A 22,022-nucleotide genomic window follows, 5' to 3' on the forward strand; every position below is an offset into this window, starting at 1 on the left:
TAAATTGTGCCTAGTTTTAATTCATTCAGGTGAAATTCAATGTGAAATAAGTTTTGCTGATTGTTAATTTCTTCTAAGTGCCTCTTTTTGGTTTTTACTTGTAAATTATGAGAAGCTTTCTCAGTTATGCTCTTATTAAAAAGCTTTATCTATTTAAAAGCCCACTCCAATATTTAAATAAAATTGTATCAAATCTTTTTTCTAAATTTGCTATTTTGAATATCACATTCAAATTTCATAAAATTTTATCTATTTTTTTAACTTATAATTGTATCATTATACGAGGGTTGTAAATTAAATAGTGGCAACTTAACCTTTAAACTCACAGAAGGACGGGCAAGCGCAAATTAGATATGGGAGCTGTGAGGTGGGGCTGTTGTCGATGTGTAGAGTGCAAAAAAAAGTCGATTAGCTTAGAAGGGTAGTTGTTGTGTGGCGTTAAAGTGAGGAGTTTCGTTTCCATCGCTCTAAAGCATGTTTTCAAAAGGTGATCAGCGGTCGTGGCTTACAATCGAGGTTGCCCGTGGCAAAAATGCAACAGAATGCTATCGAGGATTAGTGGAAGCCTTTGGAGCAAATGCTTTACCATATAGGACAGTAGCACGATGGATTCAAGCATCTCGTCTTTTTTCGTCATTAAGCCTTTTCACAACATGCTTTAGAGCGATGGAAACGAAACTCCTCACTTTAACGCCACGCAACAACTACCCTTCTAAGCAAATCGACTGTTTTTTGCACTCTACACATCGACAACAGCGCCACCTCACCACACCCATACCCTATTTACGCATGCGCGCCCTTTTATGAGTTTCAAGGTTAAGTTGCCATTATTTAATTTACAACCCTCGTATAATGTTTATTTTTATATATTTTTTTTCGGAATAAATTTATAATACAGAGATTCAGAAAATCGGTTATTGTGAGTTTCAGGAAGATGCTCAAAATAGTAATAAAACTGTTTTTTTTATATAGTAACGGAGAAAGACTTCAAAAATTTTTTTTAGCTATAAAACTGTTTTTAGCCTTTAAAATAATTGTTTTGTGAATTTCTATTAAATAGACATACTTATAAATTTTCTAGTGGTTGGGAAGGAATTGTTTGATTTATTATTACATAAATGAAATGTTTGATTTGTTAATGCTGTTACATACATATTATGTATATTGTGTTCTTTTGCTTCATAAAGACTTACTATAGTAATCAGCACTTAAAACTAGCTCATTAAACTGTTTTCTTATCACAAATAGTTTTGAATATATTTTTATTTTTGCAAAATATTTAAAGGTAAAGCCAGTCGTTTCTGTGGTGAACAAAATGGATGGGAAGAACCAGATTTATTTAGTTGTACCTCTAATTCTTTTCGAGAATTGGCCAATCAGGTAATGTGTTTGATTAGTTGTGAATTAAATGGTCTTACTGTTTCCAACTAATATATATATATTTCAGCTTAAAGTATTAATTGTGAATTTTATTTGGTTTTCAGTTAGAAAGTATCCAGAAAAGTTTATTGCAGTTAAATATTGCAACTGCTGTTAATTTAGCATCTGATTTAAAAGCTGCTGTCAATAGAACATTTCCTCTTTATGGAAATGATGTTCTTATTGTTAGTCACCTATTCTATTATATAATTCAGCATGAAAAGCAAAAAGCTGGTCTAGATCTCAGCCATCGACAAGATAAAGATTTTATAAAGGTATCAAAAAGTTTTATTCTATATTATATGTACAGTACAATGCTAATGATTTATAAAACCCTTTTCTTAAAAATTGAGCCATTTTTTAAAATGACATCTTGAAAAGTAGTTACATTAAAACTGACAATAGGATTTCAAATCCTTTATTAAAATTATTTCGAACATTTTTAAAATCAGACTTTTGGATTTACATCTGTAATGAGTAGGTCTTACCTTCTATGTTTTGAATTTGCATTCTTTTAAAACTTCATTGCATAGAGGTTAGAAATTCCAGTCGCTCACAAATAATGAAAAAAGAGTGCAAAGAAATCTAAATGTTAGCTATGAATTTAAAAAAAACTGAATGCCTATTTTATTTAATGAAACAAATCACAGGACTAATAGATATTCCCTCAATTTGATGTTGAATCTTCCACTTAATAATCATTAACTCTAATTATTATTTGCAGAATTCGAAAATAATATCTTTAATTTCAAATTCTGCAATTCAAAAAACAATTTTTCAATTTTTAACGCCCTTGTATGTAAAATAAATATGTGCTTAGTTTATCAAGATTTCACATAAGATGTAAATATATTAAGTCATTCAACCTACAGTATATATGCACATTTGTGAAGATTATGTTGAACCACCTGTTTATATAATCAGCCAATTTTTATTATTGAAATTCCTCAAGATAAAGTGATTTTATTAGGTGGTAGGCACTATACTTGGTAAAATTTTTATATTAGAGTCATTTTCCATCTAATATGGATTAAATGATGTAATGATATTATTAATATTTATTAATTATATATTATTAATATTTTAATATTATTAATATTTATTATGTCTCAATATAATTATTTTGTTGAACTGCTTGTTTGTAGAATCAGACAAGTCTTATAATTTTTTAGACAAAAGTGATTTTTATTAGGGGGTACTGTACTTGTTATAATTTTTGTACCAGAGTTGGGATGTAAACCATTCATTTCGGATGAGCCAGGCCTAATTAATTATAATTTTTATGAAATTTATAATATTTAAATTATAACATTTAAATTATAAAAATATAACTATTAATTATTGACATAGTTAATTATAATTGTAGCTTTGTCATAATAATTGCACTTTGTATGAACAAAAAATATCGATATATAATCTACACTAAACAGTTCCAACTACCTAAGTAATTTTTTTAAAATTTCAATTTGCATACCCTGTAATATTATGACATTTAGTCTAAACAAATGTTTTGCAAAATCTTAATCTGTTTGGTGAATATTAAGTGTCAACTTAACAAATTTAGATGTTTAAAATAAAGTGATTTATTACTTATTTTTCGATTTTCTCTAAATTTCAGGTAGCTAACAAGATAATATGCTGTTCTTTTATTTCTAATCAATAATAATTTTACATTTAAAGTAGCTAATATGAAAAGATGCAGATTGTCTGAATGACCATCTTTAATTTATTTTGTTAGAATGAAATATGTAGTTAAGAGACTGCACATTACGGGTTACAAATTAATACTGAAGTAAAAAAGGATGAAAAACCTTTTTGAATTCTGACCTATTATTATTGAGGTTAAGGCAGGAGTTATGTTCAGAACTTATCCAACTTTAATTTCTTTAATTTTAACCCCTAATTTGCGTAGTTTTGTCTTTTTTTTTTACAAGGATTTTAGGATTTATAAAATATTGGTGGTTATTATGAAACACCTCATGTTACTAAAGCTTTTTGGGATACAAGCTGAAATGTTGCTAATATTGCTTGTAGATCACACTGGTAAAATAGTTCTGTTGTATTAATACAGGGGGTGGCAAAAAAGTCTTGGCAAACAATTTTTGATATTTATTAAAAATAAACAAATGATTTAGAAAAATATAACAAATAATAATAAGAGCAGATTTTTACTAATAAATAAATTTAGTTGATTTCAAAGTGACCACCTTTTGCAGTGATTTCCTATAACCAACACTCAATAAAACTGTCAGCAGTAGGCAGCAAATCTACCTTTAATCAATTTCATTCCCACTGATGTGATTGCTTTAGAGAGTCCAAACTTTTATGTGGTTTAGTGAAGCCTTAGATTCCATAATGAACCATACACTGTAATTCATGGGACTTGGATTGCATCATCCATTACATGTAATCCATGGATTTTGATTGATATTTTATTTTATTTTGTGACCGCCTTTGAACAGTCGACCCAATTTTTGGGTTTACGACTACTAATGTTCAACGCCGTATCCTTGTAATTTTGAGCCAATCCAGAAGACAGGGAAACTCCTGGATCGGTACCCCCAGAGGTATTGATTTGTTATGGGAACATGGAGGACTTTGAGACTCGACAGATTTAACGTGCATCAGTCACCATTTACTACACGGGGAGTCTTCGACCGGTGGGGACCGAACCCACAAACTATTGGACATGGGCCCGGCACCCCACTGACCAGGCTATCCCGGCTTATTTGATTGATATTGTAGAAAATCACAAAAAACAATATGTAAACTTAGAGATATATTATAGAATATTTAATCATTAAAGTGGTAGGCAAAATGAAATGAGCACACAAATTAAAAAAGAAGTTAGTTAACTTCTATCCTATGATGCTACAACTTATTCCCCTGTAGTAGTGTACTCTACCTATACATATATGTCATATACAATAACTTTTTTTGACTTCATCCTGTATGTTATCTCTACGTAGATTAGGAAATAAAAATGCTTAGCTGCCAACTTTCTATTCCTTTTGTAAAAATTTATTCTAGTGGTAGCTAAGTTAATATTTTAATTTATTATTTTTATTCATTTCAACTTATTTTCCACATCTCTACATATAAATGATTTTAAAGTTCATATTCAATTGCAATATTGGGAAATCACCAAAAATTCTCGAAGCTTTGGTTTTTAAATGTCTGCCACTCTATAAAATATTTTATAAAAAGTATAGTAGCTGGCAGACCTGAAAGCTTAATGTTCACAGGCCTCCTAAATTCAAAATTTGAACATTAATAGATATTAAATACTTTTTTTGTTCATAAAATTTGTGAATTTGTGAAGTAGTGTTTAATAAGTTGTTTGCATAATATTTTGATTTTTTTTTATTCTTTCAATCAAGAATAAAAATAAATAAAATCTCTCAAAATATTTGTATTGATTCATAATATTGTATATTTTACAGAATCTGGTTGAAACTATCAATGTTATTCTGGACCCAATTTATTCTGATCATTGGAATCAAATAACTGCTTCAACTGGAGCAGGAGTCGAAATGATTGTTGAGTCATTTGAAGATTATCTCAATTTGTTAATAAAACATTTCACAGATACCTTTACTAGACCTTTTGAATTGAATGAAAAGAATATAGGTAGATATTTTTAAATGAATAGTGTATAGTTTTTTTTTAAAATTTATTAAAATGTAAATAATATACTCCAAATATTTTTTCAGAATATCTGTATGTACTTTCCATGCTATAATCTCTTAATATTTCTTATTGTATTTGAATAACTGATAATTTAATGTAACTTATTTTTCCAGTAATGTTTTTAATTTAAATTTCAAAGAATACTCTGATACGTATAAAAAGAAAGAGTCTAACGCGTAATTCTTCGAATGACATTCAATTTAAAAGCATGATGCCAACCTACTGTCGTGTCTCTTTATAACACTTAGTTTTATGAAATCATCCTGTTTGATGACCTTCTTTAGTAGTTTGTGGTATATCACTAAATAGCACGCAGTTTCAACATCAGCATATGTTCATTTGCATTTGTTTTTATATTGTATGCATATCGTCTGTTGTGAAAAGTGAAGTTGTTGATGACAATCATCATGGTATTTCATGATGCTTGTTACTTTATATTTTTTGAAGTACAGATAATAAGGGTTCTCCATTTCTTTTTATGCAGCGTTTTTACTGCAAGTGAATCCACTACTCTTGATTTGAATAAGAAAATGCAACTGCTCTCTGGGATTTAGAACATCACTATACTGTGGTCTAGTGATATTCTGATTTGCTCAATAAAACTTGAACAGTTTGTTGTAAATATTATTTTTAAGTGTTGTTAGAATTATGATGTTCTTCCATTTTAAAATATTTGAAATACTTTTTTTCCTTTTCTATATTTTTATACCATTTAAGCAAAATTTCTATAAAAATTTATCTATCAAACCTGGTTATAAAACAAACTTTGCAACAAAATGTAACATATTCGATTATAAAGCAATTTCTTTAACTTAATTCACTCCATGTATTTTTATAAGATATTAGTTCGTTTTTTTATTTCCTTAATATATAAATTAGGATAACCATTTGTCACATTTATCCTACTGGTTGTTTTTTCTATCTATGTAATTTTGGGAGATTCTAGGAAAAACATAAAATAAATATCTAATGTTTTCTCATTACACAGGCCAGCAATGAAAAAAATACAAGGGGTCTGATAACTGAACTTAATGTATTTTTTGGTGCTGAAATGGAAAATAATAATGAAAAATTTCTATCACATCATGTTTTTTAGAAAAATTCAATTTTACTGGAATTTTTATTAACTTTTACCATAAAAAATTTTCGTTTTTGAATTTCTTCCCTTCTTGACTGACCAGCATTCGACTTTGGTTAAATCTACAAAAGTACCCCTCTATCACTACTTCCTGTCACCGTCCCTCTCTCTGTCACAATCCCTCTCTACCAATAGTGTCGCGAGAATCCTTATCTAGGTTCGCTGAGCTCTCAAATACACCAGTAAGTGTAATAGGGAGTCATTTTAAAGTCTGCTTTTTTCTGTGCGTTTCGTGAAACATGGCTTCGAGTTCGAGACATTGTGAAAATTTCCCAGATGACTTTTGTTATATATGCGGCAAATAAAATGTTGTTAAAGATCGCATGAGGAGCACTACAGACTGTGTAAGACAACTTTATCTCGCATATTTTGGCACGAAACTCGGAGATCAGGACAAATCTTGGGCACCTCATGATATCATCAAGGAAAGAAGACTGCTATACGATTTTAATTTCTTATGACGTGGAGGGAGCCCCAAAACCACTTTGATGATTGTTATTTTTGTTTCTGCCATGTTCGTGGGTATAACCGGAAAAATCAAAGACTAATATCTTATCCTGATAACATTCCATCGGCCATACGCCTCGTTCCTCATGGACCTGATGTGCCTTTGCCTCCAACTGAATTGTTGCCAATCATCTCTTTAGAGTCTTCAGACTCGGAACATTCAAGGCTCCGATATCGAATATAAGTCATCCGTTGCCGGTTCACCTCAGCCCTTCTCTCAGGTTGAGCTTAATGATCTGAGTAGAGATCTTGGCCTTTCAAAAGAGGCAGCTGAATTGCTAGGCTCCAGACTGAAGGAAAAAAACTTATTGGCCAAAGGAGCATCTTTTTATTGGTATAGGAATCGAGACAAGGAATTCAATAAGTACTTTGATGAAGAGGAGAACTTGGTCTATTGTTCTGATGTTTCTGGATTGATGAACAAATTTAATGTCATCTACCATAAAGATGAGGGGAGGCTGCTTATAGATTCATCTAAAAGAAGCTCAAAGCTGTTCTTCTTCATCATGGGATCTAGTATTCATCAGTACCAGTTGGACACTCAGTATATTTAAAAGAATGCCTCAAGAACCTGGCTCTCGTCTTGAATAAAAAAAAAATATATCGACCACAGTTGGACCATTTGTGGTGATTTGAAAGTTATCTCCATGCTTCTTGTTCAACAAGGGGGATTTACAAAGTACCCATGTTTCATTTGTGAGTGGAACAGCCGTGACAAGACTCAACATTGGTTCAGAAAAGAATGGCCGAAAAGACAAAATCTTGACCCAAGAACGTTGTTCGAAACAGCTTAGTTGATCCGAGAAAGTATTGTTACCTCCGCTACATATAAAATTAGGTGTAATGAAGAAATTTGTCAAGGCTGTTCCAAAAGATGGCAATTGTTTCAGATACCTGTGCAAAAAGTTTGCAAGTTTTTCCCAAGCTAAGTTGAAAGAAGGAATATTTGTTGGTCCAGATATCTGCAAACTCATGAAGGATAAAGAATTTGAGACTAACATGACAGAAACGGAAAAAGAAGCTTGGGTTGCTTTCAAAGATGACGTCAGTAAATTTCTGGGTAATTAGAAGGATCCTGATTATAAGGAAATTGTAATGAAAATGCTGGACAAATTTAAAACGTTGGGTTGCTCCATGAGTGTAAAAATGCATTTCCTTCACTCACTGAAAATTTAGGAGCAGTCAACGAAGAACAAGGGGAAAGGCTCCGTCAAGATATCAGAGATATGGAGCATAAATATCAAGGAAGATGGGACAAGAACATGCTCGCTGACTACTGTTGGATGATAGCTCGGGTAAACCTGAGATTAAGCATAAAAGAAGATCATCAAAAATAAGTTTCAGAGAAAAACGAGTATGTACTTAAATAGAAACTTTTCTCTTTTGTTTTTTACTTGTTTTGTTTTTTGTTTCAAACATTCATATACACATGCACAATATTTGTTATTCTTGGTCAATCGTCAATCTTACGTTAGTTATCTCAATAAAAACAAATTAAAATGGTATGTTGGTGATTTTCTTCTAGAAACTGATGTAAAAAGTTTAAACACAAGGAGCTTATTGCTTTTCTCTCTACCAGAGGTGACTTGTGCGGTCTGGTAACAGTATTTTTCATTCATTTTAACCTTTAAAAAATTAGCTGATAGTTAAAAAATCAATTTTCTTTCACAAGATTAAATTTTACATAGATCAAAACGAATGAAGAGAACAGTTACCGAATAGTACATGCAAAATTGTTTGAGAGAATTTCTTTCCAAATAGGATTTTAGTAAAAACATTAATATCGATTTTATAAAAAATCCTGATGTGATTGGGATAAATGATGGTCATTTTCGAAATCAGCACATCAAATAACATATAAATCAACAATAACTTATCTTGTATTTTTCAAAAGTTCAATTTTGCAGGCTTGTGTTATTATATACATCCTACATTTTTTTGTGAAACTTTCAGTTTGCTCTGTACTTTTGAAAAATTATAAATAAAATTTTAAACTAGGTAAATTATGAAGCATATTAGTTTAATATAACGTTAATCTCCTGAGAATTTAGTGTACAAATGCATTTGTAAATGATTACTTCTATAATTCCTTCTCAGAATTTATTTTATTTCTTAAAATTCTGTTTTGATTACTCTTCTTTTGAATTTAATAATGATACCACACCCTGATACTCTTATATACCATCTAAACAATTCACAAGTACTCTTTTGTCCTTGTTTATATATAATAAGAAATAATTTAATTACAAACATTACATACAATTATGCATTATTTTAATTTTGAGAAAAAAAACTATAAGAATTGTTTATTGAATTAATCCATATTATCTTTTCACAGTATTTGGAATGGATACAATAACTTCTTCTGAGGTCTTGCACCCATCAACCATGGAAATTTATGAGAATGAAACAAAATATTTCTCCCCATTGATAGATGGTGTACCTTTTGTGATACTTCCAAAGTATAATAACTATCCTCTAAAAGAAGACCATCCTGTGCAAATAATGCTCCCATTCAACAAACTTGGCCTTTTTCAAGGTAATTTTTCTTATAAATTGTGAATTTTTTTTTCTACTTCAAAATCTTCAAACGTTATTTTAAAACTTAGTAAATGTTGATATAATTGCAAAGTAGTAATACGACGCTAACATGAGTTAGTTAACTCTATCTTAAGATTAAAAAGATTGATTACAATTAATTAAATAAAATTTCATCTTTAATGATTTATAATTCTTGATTACATTTGTAAATAAGTAAAACAACAAAAAAAGGGGGGAACTAAATGCACTCATGGGGTGTAGCCCATCGTTTTTCGATCACCAAAGCTGAAGTTCCACTAACTCCTAAAGAAAGGGTAACCAACAATGTAAGAGGGATCCTCGCCAGGCGCACACTTAGTCTCGCTTTTATCGATGTTCTGGTGCTCTTCTCTTTTCTTACATTTCTGGGACCTGCTCTCTGTATCAGTTATTTAAAAGTTTCAAGACACATTTTTAACTAATCCTATTTATCTCACTCAGATTGACCTTAATTCCCGTAATTTGAGCAAAATTTGGTAGTTTATGTCAACCTGGATTAAAATTCTGAATTATTAAAAATTTTGACCACAAGTTTTTGTTTTATTTTTATTTATTTACGTATTTTTTCATTTTTCACAGATTCCCTTAGAGCATATTTTGGTTTTTATTTAAAATTGGGGAAGAAAGAAAAAGGACAAGGAATAGAAAAGTAAAAAAGGCATAAAAATTTGTATTAGGAAGATAATTTTTAATTAGGTTGATAAATTAGGAAGGAAGACACTTAAAAATTAAATTAAAGTATCTTCTATAAAAATAAAAGTGATTTTAAAGTACATGATCAGGGTCTAAAAATTTGGAGGATTCTCCGGAAAATATGATAACAATAACTAAATTTGTTATTGTAATTATTAAAATTGCTTCAACATTTTGCCAAAAAGAGAGCTAAAAATTTAAAGGTAATACAGTACAGAACCCGTTATCCGGAAATCAGAAAACCGGAAAACCAAAAAATCGGAACGAAATTCGATACATTTTCCCGCCATTCTTTAAAAAAAAAAAATTTTTTCCTCGTAAGATTTTAGGATTTTTCTTTCTTTTTTGAAAGATGTTTACCGTACCATCATTTTAGAAATAATCATTACTGTATTACTTAATCGTTTTTTCTTCTTTTTAAGATTATTTCCTAATATTTCTTTTTAGTTGGGTTTAACAATAAAAAAAACGGCTTTTTGTAGCGATTCAGAAAACCGGAAAAATCAGTTATCCGGAATAGCGATGGTCCCGATCGTTCCAGATAATCGGTTCCCTACTGTATTATAAAATTTAGTAATTAGTTTAACATCATTACATTGAGTAAAAAATGTAAGCTGTGCTACTATTAGCTTCATTTAATCCCCATTTTTTTTAAAAAAATTTGATTTCAACTAATTTTATTTATTATTAATATTTTTTTATTTATTTCTGCTGCAAGGTACTTACATTTTGGCAAATAGCTTACTGTAAGAATGAGCAGGTTTTTTATAGCTATTTTAGCAATAGTCTTTTAAATATTTGTGTTTTTTATTATATACAGAATTTTCTGTAATGATGTTCTTTTAAAATATTCGTTTGTATGAATTAAACTGAAAACACTATGTATATTTGTAGTTGCAAATTAAAATTTAAGTCAGATATTTTACTTAAGTGAGAAAAATAGAACCATTCCTAAAGTCTGTTGTTGACAAAATTGTTGAGGTTAGGAAGAGCTAATGAGAGATTTAAATCATCAAAACCTGTTTATTAGCTTAATGAGTCTTGAATGTGTCCAAGCTTTGCTTGAGAAATCACTTTCAAGCTTCATCTTCAAATAAACTCTTTTTAGATAAAACTAATTTTTGGATATTTCTATGTCCATAATTTTGACAGAAAGCGTTTCTTTGGTAGAAAAAATATTTATAGTTCATTTTTTTAAATTTTTGCAATGTTGGAACTGTTAAGGGTTGCCATTACAGAACACCCTGCCAGTGGAGACTTGAACAAAAAGGATTAATTTTAGTATGAAATAAATTTATCAGTATTTGTTTAAACCTTCATCTTTATACTAAATACCTTAGCTATATGATATTCTAAATTGAATTGAAAATATTCTAGAGGCTGCAAATTTGTTAACTGGTTCTTCGAAACAAGTTACAGTTCTTGGATATGTAATTTATTCAACTGTTGGACAGTTTCTACCACCTTTGTTTGACAACACTGTAATGTAAGTATTTATTTTTAAATTATATTGTACATTTGTATTTTGTTAAATACTGATGTACTTATACTGAAAGAAAACCTAAAGAAAGGTGCAAATTTTTTAATTGTTATTTTTATCCATGCTATTTTTACCTATATTGATTACCCTGAGAGATTGTACAGCTCACATTAATGATTAAGAGAAAACGTTTACATTTTTAATATATCTTTTAATACATTATTTTTTGCATAAATTTTAATAAATTTGTAATAAATTGTAAAAAAATTCTTATCCCAATTTTTTCCTCTTATAATAAGAAACTGAACCCTGGAATGATCTTTTTTCTGACTCAGATTAATCAAAAATGAGTTAAGTGTTACCATGTCTAAAGAAAGTGTCAATTATCAATCATGACTATTAAAGATGTCTTGAAGTGAATTGATTTGACTGATGTGATAAAAGATTTTGTTTTTCAAAACTCCCAGAAAATATTGTCACCCTCAACTTTCTTATATAAATCTGTTTCAGTTTTTATTAAAAAAAGTTTTGTTCCATTGCCATAATGTTAAGCTTTAGTGACTTTTTATATGAAAGGTGTTAAATGCTATTCTAGTAGCTACAGTTTGAAAAATAAAAACCAGTAACTTGAATAATGTTCCAAATGAAGATCAGATTTTTATGTACTTGTTGCAGATTGCAAGGTACAAGGCACCCATTTAATAATTTAGGTTAATCACCGATGTAGAATTAGTTACAAGAACATATAATTTTTTAAATAATGTAATTTTTTTCTGTTTGTGAATGAAAAAAATATTTGAAGAATTCATGTTTTTACCTAGTCAATATATGTAGAATATATAAAAAGAATACTTATTGTTCCTCACTTCTTTTTTTGCAAATGACGAAATTTAAAAATTTGACAATATAAATGATAGTTATATAAAAGAATAAGACTAAAATAAAATTTTTCTTTGAGAAATCTTATTTTATTTTTAATGCATTCCTACGTTCAGAGTTTTTTTTATAACTGAGAACCCATTAAACTTTTTGATTAAATGCTTTGTTTCAGGTACCATGGCATTCCTCTTGGTATAAACTCTCCTGTCCTAACTGTAGTTGTTCAGTCAGTCAATTCTTCTAACATGGAAAAAAATTTGAATGAAGATACAAGGTTACGATTTAAAATATATAACTCTACAGGAAGAAATCCTCAGTGTGTATTTTGGAATTTTCTTGAAAAGTAAGTTTTTTTCTACACTTTTAACTAAATATCAGTAATAAGGTGATAAATAATTTAGACCTTGTTCAAAATAAGCTTATTTCTTGACAAAACTAAATACATTTCATTTTCAGACGAACATTGACCCAACTCAAATCAAGGTAAAATAAAAATATAATTTTACATAATAGCAGTAGATCACTAACAATTAAATTTTGGCTTGGCCATTTTTAAAAATGGGCAAAGAGCCTTGATTTGTTATTAGGCCTTGAAAAGCTGTGAGTCTGATTACACGTTTTTCTTAAATTTATATCCTAACCAATCTATTGAATAGTGTGTACGAGGGAGAAGGAGATAAAATATTAAGAAAAATTAGCTCTAGAATATGCATTTGTGCCATACTTCACATAGATCATCATATATTACATATGGAATTATACTTCAGAATTTTTTTTTTTTTCATAATTACTAAAATATTTTTTCTTAATTAAAATAAGTTTTTGATATTTACAGAAATACTTTTTCATTCTGGCTCTTGTTTAGTGATTCTAATGAAAAGCAGAAGTTTTTGTTAATTTATTCCTTTTTATATATTTTTAGTTGGACTTTTTACAAGGTAAAGGCATTGAATTAAAAAAATTATGGCTTTACACACTTATAATTCAAGTCAGTAAAGGGGTAAAAAGGATTTAGAATTATTTTGAATTTGAATAGTATCTAAATAAAGAAACTTTGAATAATGTTCTGTTGGTGAAATATATTAAGATATCTCAAAAAATGATTTAACTATATTTTGCATTTCGTGCTTCACTACTTCATTCTTCTTTATTTTATTTCAGTCGAGGACATTGGTCTAGTGAAGGATGTGATGTGGAACTCCATGCTTCAGAAAATTTATATGTGAATTGTAGTTGTAAACATCTTAGTACTTTTGCTGTGATAATGGAAAAAAGTCATGAAGAAGTTAGTTTTATTTTTGATATCTAAATAATCATTTGATCAATCAAAATTGAAATGCGTACTAATTAACAGAGTTTTATTAAATTGAATTGTGTGGTCAACTATAACAAGTAATAATATTAACAATATAAGTTCAATTCATATATTTCATTAAACTTCATCAATAAGTTCATTGTTATCCATGCTCCAACTTAAAATAAAAAGTGTATAACTTGTTTAATTAATTAATTATGTTTAATAATTCAATCATGTTGAACTAATTAATTTGCCATCAAAACAAATTAATTAATTAATTGAAATAACTAAAATTGTTCCATATTTTTAATATGAAGGATAAACATTAAATACATTAAAAATTGATAACACAAATACATATGCATAAAAGAAATAAAAAACATTCTGTGAAAAATTTTCATAGAAATTTTTCAAAATCAATATTATACATTAATATCATTTTTATCTCCCCTAGATACATTTTTATCTCCCCTAGACACCTGATCTCATCTAGTCTTCAAGTGTGCCAAGACGCAGTGTTGGCACCAATATTCTGCCCTCATTGAAATTTACGAAATTTCAACTAAGTAGAAATGAATACAATTAACATAGTTACTTATTAAAAACTTCATTCCCTTTAAAACATGCAAAAATTGTTCTTATAAGTTGGTTGTTCTTGTCCCCTAAAATTTGTCTATGTCCCAGGTTTTCCGATTTTTAAATTTTTTTTTTTTATGAAAATAAAAATTCTATTAGCATAGTTATTTTTAAATAATACATAATATTCAACTGATGCACATAACATGGTCTCAATTTGGTTGATCATTTGATAGTAAATACCGCTTTTAAATATTATAAGTATTTTATCCGTAAAAGGTCTTATATGCGAGATTCTTTCTCCACATAACTTGTTCTCTCATAATTTGTCTTTGTCCCAGGGTTTGTGGCTTTTTATTTTTTTTAAATTTAAATTATAAAAATTAAACATTTGTTTAGAGTTTTTAATAAAATTTAAAAAATCCAAATTATTTGATTTAAATGAATTTTTCTTTATTTAAATTGTTTTTCTATATTTTTTAAATATTTTAAGAACTTAGGTTTATAATTAGTTAAGTTTTATAGGCATTGTTATAGTCGAAATATTATTAAAAATTAATCATAACAATGAATTCAAATTTTAATATTGTGTCAAAATTTTTTTTATAATAATGCAAATACATGTACAATTATTGAAAATGGAAAATAAATGTATCATTTCAGGTTATTATTTCGGTCTGATAACAATAAGAAAAAAACAATTTACAAAATTTTTTTCGCATGTTTGTTTTAAACATTTGAAATAAAATAGTGTTGATTTATGTAAGAAGATATTTCAATATTTTATTAGCGAATAACTGAATTTACTCATTTATTAAAAAAAACAACAAAAGAAAAAACAATCTCATTAAAAAACAGGGTATTCAGAATTCATCTGAAGAAAAAACTTTTTATTACACCATTTTTAGATGATTTCCTTTTAATATTGTAAATGCTTTAAGATTCAGAAATAAACTTGGAATATTAAAATGAAATGTGGTTTGAAAGATTGTTTTTAAAGAGTAAGAATCAGTAGGATTTTCGCTATCATAATTTTTTTGCAAAAATTCGTATTTAACAATAACTTTTTTCAGATGTTAAAGTATACTATTTTCTTTTTCAATTATTTTGTTTTGTTGGAGGAGGAGGGCGAATCCTTTATAAACTTACTCTGGCTTTAATATTTTGAAATTTTTCCTTTCACTCTACTGCAAGATATAAAAAAATTATTTTTGCCTAAACATGATAGTATGCAATTTATTAATGCGTAATGAGAGAAATTTAACAGTTTAAATTTAAATTTTTTTTTTTAATTTTTTTCAGTTTCTTCTTACTGAATCAATGTTACAAAATGTAGTTTCATACATGGCAATCATAATGTCTCTTGTCCTGCTGGCTAGTACTATAATAGTATTTTGCTTGCTTAGAGGTTCTCAGACCAACAGTAACACAATTCATATTTGCTTAGTTTTCACCATATTTACTGCTGAGCTTATCTTCCTTATTGCACTGAAATCAAGACATTCTCTTGTGTATCATCAGGTATGTTGTCAAAAGAATTTAATAACTGATATAACTATACAAAAATAGAAATTTTTAGAATTTATCATGTTGCTTTTTATTCATTATTTCAGTTTCCCTGCAAGATGATTGCCATACTTTTGCATTTCCTGTTTCTTTCTATTTTTTCATGGCTTTTAGTTGAAGCAATTCATATTTTTAGAATGATGACAAATCTGTGTGATATTAATCATGGTCCTATGCATTGTTACTTTTCAATGGGATTTGGTATGAAATAGTTTTAATTTCTTCTTATAAAAAAATAAAATGTAAATATTTTTAAAAAAAATTTTTTTTATTTTTTTTCTTTAAATAAATAATTTTGTTGCATTTAAATGCATGACAAATTAACATGTCTAAGGAATATTATACTAGGTTGAGTCATAAACAACTCTTACATTGAAAGCATGTTAGTTTGATTATATATATGAAGAGCTCAGTGGAAGAACCGGGTAAGTGACACTTTAGTGAATTTGAGTAAATGAGCGCTAAAGATTAAGCGTTCCTCCTTCTTGTTTTTTCATTCAATCGTTATGTTTTTAGCATACTTCTTGGGGGATCTGTTTATTTGATTCTAACTCTTTTATAAAATAAGATTTTGATGATTTATGTGTGTAGCATTTGCTTGGTTTCCTGGACGAATTTTAGTGTTTTTCATTGATTACAATTTTGTTTGAAAAGATAAAATAAATATTCATATAGCTAGGCTTATATTCATAGAATAAAATTTTAGCAACTGTAATTTGAAACAAATGGGTAACAAATTTTCTCCAGCCTTGTTAGTCCGAAAACGAATAAAAAACTATTCAGAGGGAGCATGAACTCAATTTTCGCATAGATGTTTCACCAGTATGTGTCGCTTTAATTGGTGAGAATTCAATTTTTTAAGTTAAAAACGTATTCTTTTAAATAGCACTGATTGTGATCAAAATGTTATGTCATTTTGTTACATCTAAAGGTATTTCTGAAATTAAATACAAATATTTTTATTAGTTTAAATACAAAAAATATCTAGGAAAGACGTTCAAAAAGAATGCTGCAAGGCAAATTTTTTTTCAATTTTTCATTACAAATATTGCAGTTTCATGCAAAAATAACACATTTCAATTTATAAAAATTTTTATAAAACAATTTTGGTTTTTTTTTTCTCTTGGTAAATTATGTCTTCATGATTAGTTATGCGATTCTCATTTTTCATAATTTAGGTTACCATTTTACAAATTTCGGCCATTAAACAGCAATCCACTTAGTGAATATTTATCTTTTTTATTTTAAACTTCTTAACCTTGAATCTAGAAGACGAGAGAACATCTGTTTAAATGCTGAATGAGTTAGTTTATATTGTTGTACATAGATGGCATCCCAAATGCTGACATAGATGGCAACAGTGTTGTCCTTAATATAACCTCTTATCTATAATAAAATATTTAGTCCAGTTTCAGCCTTTATCCAGGTATGTTGCTTTATTTCTTGTGACCTCCATGCTTAAATTATTGGATTAAGTCTTTAGGTTATGGGCCCAGAATGGTCCAAGAAATGTATAGCTAACATTTATTAAGTTTAATATATTTATTTTTAAATTNGTCCAAGAAATTTATAGCTAACATTTATTAAGTTTAATATAGTATTTATTTTTAAATTCTTTGCTAAACTTTAGAATTAAAGATAGATAAATTATGGTAGCATGTGTTAACACATGGTTAGGCCTAAATGCTTAACACATAAATAAATGTTGTTGTTTTTCTTCTTAAACTTTGTAACTAATTTAATTTAACTATGTTTTAATAGAAAATTTATTATTTTATAGTTATATTTTTAATAGTTTAATTTAAAGTTAAAAAAAAAATCATGCCAGGAGGCGAAGGTTCTTTTAGCCATAAGAAATTAACTGGGAGGGCAAATTATGCTGATTGGAAGTTTGCCATGAGAATGCACTTAATCAAAAGAGATTTATGGGATTACGTTGAAGGGAAAAAGGAAGATGCAGCTTTAGATGCCAAAGCTTTGACATACATAGTTGAAGGGGTTAGTGAAACAATTTTTAATGATCTGAGGGACCTATCTAGTGGCAAAGAAGCCTGGGAAGTATTATCAAGAACTTATGATGATAAAGGAATAACTAGAAAAGTGTCTGTAATTAAAAAATTGGTTAACACTAAGTATTCAGATTATAAAGACATGTGTACAGACCTTCATAAAGTAATTTCAGCATATCAGCAATTAAAATCAACAGGAGTTAAAGCAGATGAGGAATTAATAGCTGGAATAATTTTAGCTGACTTACCTGATAGATTTGAACCCCTTATTATGGCTTTGAAAAATTGTGGGGAAGAGATAACTGTAGATAGCGTTAAAACTAGATTAATGGCTGAGGATGATAAACCTAATTCTGATGGTTTTTAGATTGAGCTTTTCTTAATGAGAAATTTAAAGGCAGTAATAAGTTTAAGAGGAAATACTTCAAATGTAATTTGTTTGGGCATAAAAGTATAGATAGTCTAAGACCCCCACGCCAGAAAAATGGGTATGATAAATTTTACAAAAAGGTTAATGTAAAGCCTACTTCTACTAAGACTCTTATGAAGGAAAAAGCTTATGTAGCAGGTATCTATGTCGCAAATTCTAATCCAAATCCTAACGTTTGGTACATGGATTCTTGTGCTTTGTTTCATATGACCCCATATAAAGAATTGATAACAGATTACAAAACTGTAAGTATTGGTCAAATTAAAACAGGCAGCTCTGTTATAGAAGTTGAGGGGGAAGGGAGTGTTAGTTTTCTTTTATCTAGAAATGGGCAGAAAGTAAAAGTAACTTTTAATAATGTATTGCATGTTCCAAAGCTTGCTATCTATTAAGTATTTGAACAAAACTTTTGGGATGGTTACTACCTTTACAGGGGAAAGATGTTTTGTTTATAAGGGTGATAATTTAGTAGCTAGTGGAACAAGTGTAAGCGATAGATTATATTCTTTAGATATTCATAATGATGTGGCTTTAATTACTGCTCAAAACTCATCAAATGAAATATTGCATAAGAAAATAGGTCATTTAAGTGAAGGAGGGATGGTTAGATTGCAAGATATGGTTGAGGGTTTCTCTTTTGATGGGAAAATTAATGATTGTATACCATGCACTAAAGGTAAAATGCATAAACAACTATTTCCTAAGGGTAAGGCTAAACGAGCAAAGGAATTGGTAGGCTTAGTGCATAGTGACTTCTGTGGACACACGAGTGTTTCATCAATAGGGGGTTCTTGGTACTTTATAAGTTTCATAGATGATTTGTCAAGAATGACTTTTGTTTATTTTATGAAGAATAAATTTGAAGCTCTTGGAAAATTCAAAGACTTTCAGACATATGGAGAAAGACAAACTGGCAAACCTATTAAGGTTTTACGCTCTGATAATGGGACGGAGTATGTTAATAATGAAATGGATAGTTTTCTAGCTTCCAAAGGGATTCAGAATCAAAAGTCTATCCCTTATACACCAGAGCAAATGGGGGTTGCAGAACGCAACAACAGAACACTCGTTGAGCAAGCTCGGTCTATGTTGGTGGATGCCTACCTTGGCCAGGAATATTGGGCTGAAGCAGTTGAAACAGCAGCTCATTGTGAAAATATATCTCCAACCATTGCAGTTCCAGGCATGACACCTTTTGAGAAATGGAGTGGTGAAAAGCCAAACTTGAAATACTTAAGGGTGTTTGGGTGTTGGGCTATTGTTCATATTCCCAAACAGAAGCATTCAAAATGGGATGTGAAAGCTAGAGAGTTAATGTTTGTTGGGGATTGTAAGGATAGGAAGGGCTATCATCTAATTGATCCAACTAATTGTAATATTGTTGTAGCCCGAGATGTACATTTTTTGGAGCATGATATGTATCATGACAATAACAGTGACAAAAGCTCACCAGAGTTCAGTGATGACTCTTTATTCAGTGGGAGCATTGTTGATTTTGACAACACATCAGATAAACTCCAAAATGATGATAATGTTAGCAGGGGTGATAATGAATTAAATTTCCAAAATGATATTAATGCAGGTCAGGATGACATTAATGGTTTGAATAGAGGCGATTTTGTAAATAATGATGAGAGTAATAATGTAACTGTAGATAATGACATGCCGAAATTGACACCTATAGGAAGAACAGTTAAACTTCCTGTTCGTTATCAAAATTTTGATACCAATGGTATGCCAGATTTGCAAATGCCAAATTTAGATCCTATTTTCTTTGCCGATGCTTTAGTGGCAATAAATGAACTTCTTTCTGAACCTAATACTATTGATGAGGCACTCAATGGTAGTAATGCTAGGCATTGGAGAGAATCTTTATGTGAAACAATAGCGGGTCACATTAAAAACAAAACTTGGGACATAGTAAATAAGCCTAAAAAATAAAAACATTGTTGATTGCAAATGGGTATTCAAAATAAAACATAATGTTAATGGTGATATTGAAAGGTACAAAACCCGTTTAGTAGCTAAAGGTTTCTCCCAGATCGAAGGAATAGATTATACAGAAACGTTTTCCCCTAGTTCGTTATGTAACATTAAGAGTTTTGTTGACTTATGCAGCTATTTATGATTGGGAAATCGATCAAATGGATGCTGTTATGGCTTTTGTTCAAGGTACACTAAATGAAGAAATATACACATGAAAATTCCAGATGGGTTTAGTGAATATTACGAACGAAATTAAATAAGTAAAAATTTAGTGAAGAAGCAACTAAGTAAAAGATTTGAAATGAAAGATTTAGGTGAAGCCAATTATTGTTTAGGGATTAAAATAGAACAGAATAGATGAAAAGGGTCCATTAACCTAAATCAAACCCAATTTGGCAATGAAGGTGGTTCCAATAAGGCACAATCATATGATGAACGTTTTAATAAAGAACAATCAGATGAAGAAGCAAAGGCTTCAGGCTCTGACAGAGAAGACGTGTGCCACGAGATGACCGTGAAACTGATGATGAAGGAGGAGAAGAAGGTGGCAAAAGACGAAAACTTAAGAAAAATAGAGAATCCAAGCAAAAGAAACAGATAGAAGATGGCCTTACTGCCAAGCAAAGGAGCAGAATCGTTTCTAAAGCAACTATTTCATCAAGTGAGGAGTCTGACAGTGGAAAAGAAAAATCTAAAAGAAAAAGGAAAGCAAGGGCTAGCGATATTAGTCAAAGTGATGAAGACAGTGGGCCTAAAAAGAGGAAAATTGCTTCTGATAGTGGAAGTGAAGATTTTGCCAGTGGTAATGCAACATCTAACAGAGGAAAAGGAGCAAGTGATGGCAGTCAGAGTGGTGAAGACAGACCAACCAAGAGCAGAAAAATTGTTTCAGAAAGTGATGAAGGTAGTGAACCTAAAAAGAGGAGAATTACATCCGATAATAGTCAAAGTGAAGAAGTTTTAATTTTGTGGTACTTTCAGGTGCTATATAATGCATATTTATTGTCAAAATTGATTTCAAAAATTTTATATATCTGTAGTTTTTCAGAAAAACCTGTTACATTAATTTAAAAAAAAATTTGACATCAAATTTTTAAAATTTTTTTTCTTCAAAAAATTCTTCTAATTAATTGGAGTATGTAATTGCAAATTCATTAATTAATTGCTAATTAATTAATCAAGTAATTACAAATTAATTGGAGTATGAGACAATTACAATAACTAATAGTCTGCATTGAAGTAATAAAATACCGATTTTTCTATATATTGAATTATTTTTTATCTCTCACAGGACCTTCTATGGGCCGAAACGAATGTTGCCCCCTAAAATTATTCCTCATAAGGCATACATCCCACTAGTTTATTTCAAAATTGGCGAGTCACACTTCCCTAGTTTCTCTTGTTAGCCTGTTCTTGCACTAAGCTCTTCATATTTATATATACCGATGATTGTTTTAAATATTTTACTTTTATGATCATAATAAAATAAGGAGCTTTTGATTGTCGAACATCCTATTTATGTGTAGAATGAACAAAAATGATTTTAATCTTATTATTGACAATTTTTAAATTACATTACGAAATAAGCTCCAACCAGCTGCTTAATATTTATATATATTCTGTTATAACTGCCATATAAAATCGTTTCAAAACATATTTTAGAGTATTTCAGTAATATTTTCACATTTATTTTTATTTTCCAGGTGGACCTGCTCTAATAGTTGGATTATCTGTTGGTGTGAGTGTTGATCAATACGGAAATCATTTCTTGT

At 29.3% G+C, this 22,022-nt stretch overlaps 1 protein-coding gene across 3 annotated transcripts in view; it reads left to right on the forward strand.

The window, feature by feature from the left end:
* LOC107448394 (protocadherin-like wing polarity protein stan) overlaps window positions 1-22,022 on the forward strand; it is a 101,889-nt gene that overhangs the window by 56,478 nt on the left and 23,389 nt on the right. For all 3 annotated transcript variants that reach the window (XM_043042940.2, XM_043042939.2, XM_071187894.1), the window contains exons 18-27: window positions 1,286-1,380; window positions 1,485-1,694; window positions 4,863-5,049; window positions 9,093-9,293; window positions 11,405-11,513; window positions 12,559-12,729; window positions 13,548-13,671; window positions 15,562-15,780; window positions 15,873-16,026; window positions 21,954-22,020. In XM_043042940.2, the coding sequence (XP_042898874.1) occupies window positions 1,286-1,380; window positions 1,485-1,694; window positions 4,863-5,049; window positions 9,093-9,293; window positions 11,405-11,513; window positions 12,559-12,729; window positions 13,548-13,671; window positions 15,562-15,780; window positions 15,873-16,026; window positions 21,954-22,020 (1,537 nt within the window). The remainder of the gene's footprint in view (window positions 1-1,285; window positions 1,381-1,484; window positions 1,695-4,862; window positions 5,050-9,092; window positions 9,294-11,404; window positions 11,514-12,558; window positions 12,730-13,547; window positions 13,672-15,561; window positions 15,781-15,872; window positions 16,027-21,953; window positions 22,021-22,022) is intronic.

The sequence above is a fragment of the Parasteatoda tepidariorum genome, chromosome X1, assembly GCF_043381705.1.
Source record: "Parasteatoda tepidariorum isolate YZ-2023 chromosome X1, CAS_Ptep_4.0, whole genome shotgun sequence".
Lineage (NCBI taxonomy): Eukaryota > Metazoa > Arthropoda > Arachnida > Araneae > Theridiidae > Parasteatoda > Parasteatoda tepidariorum.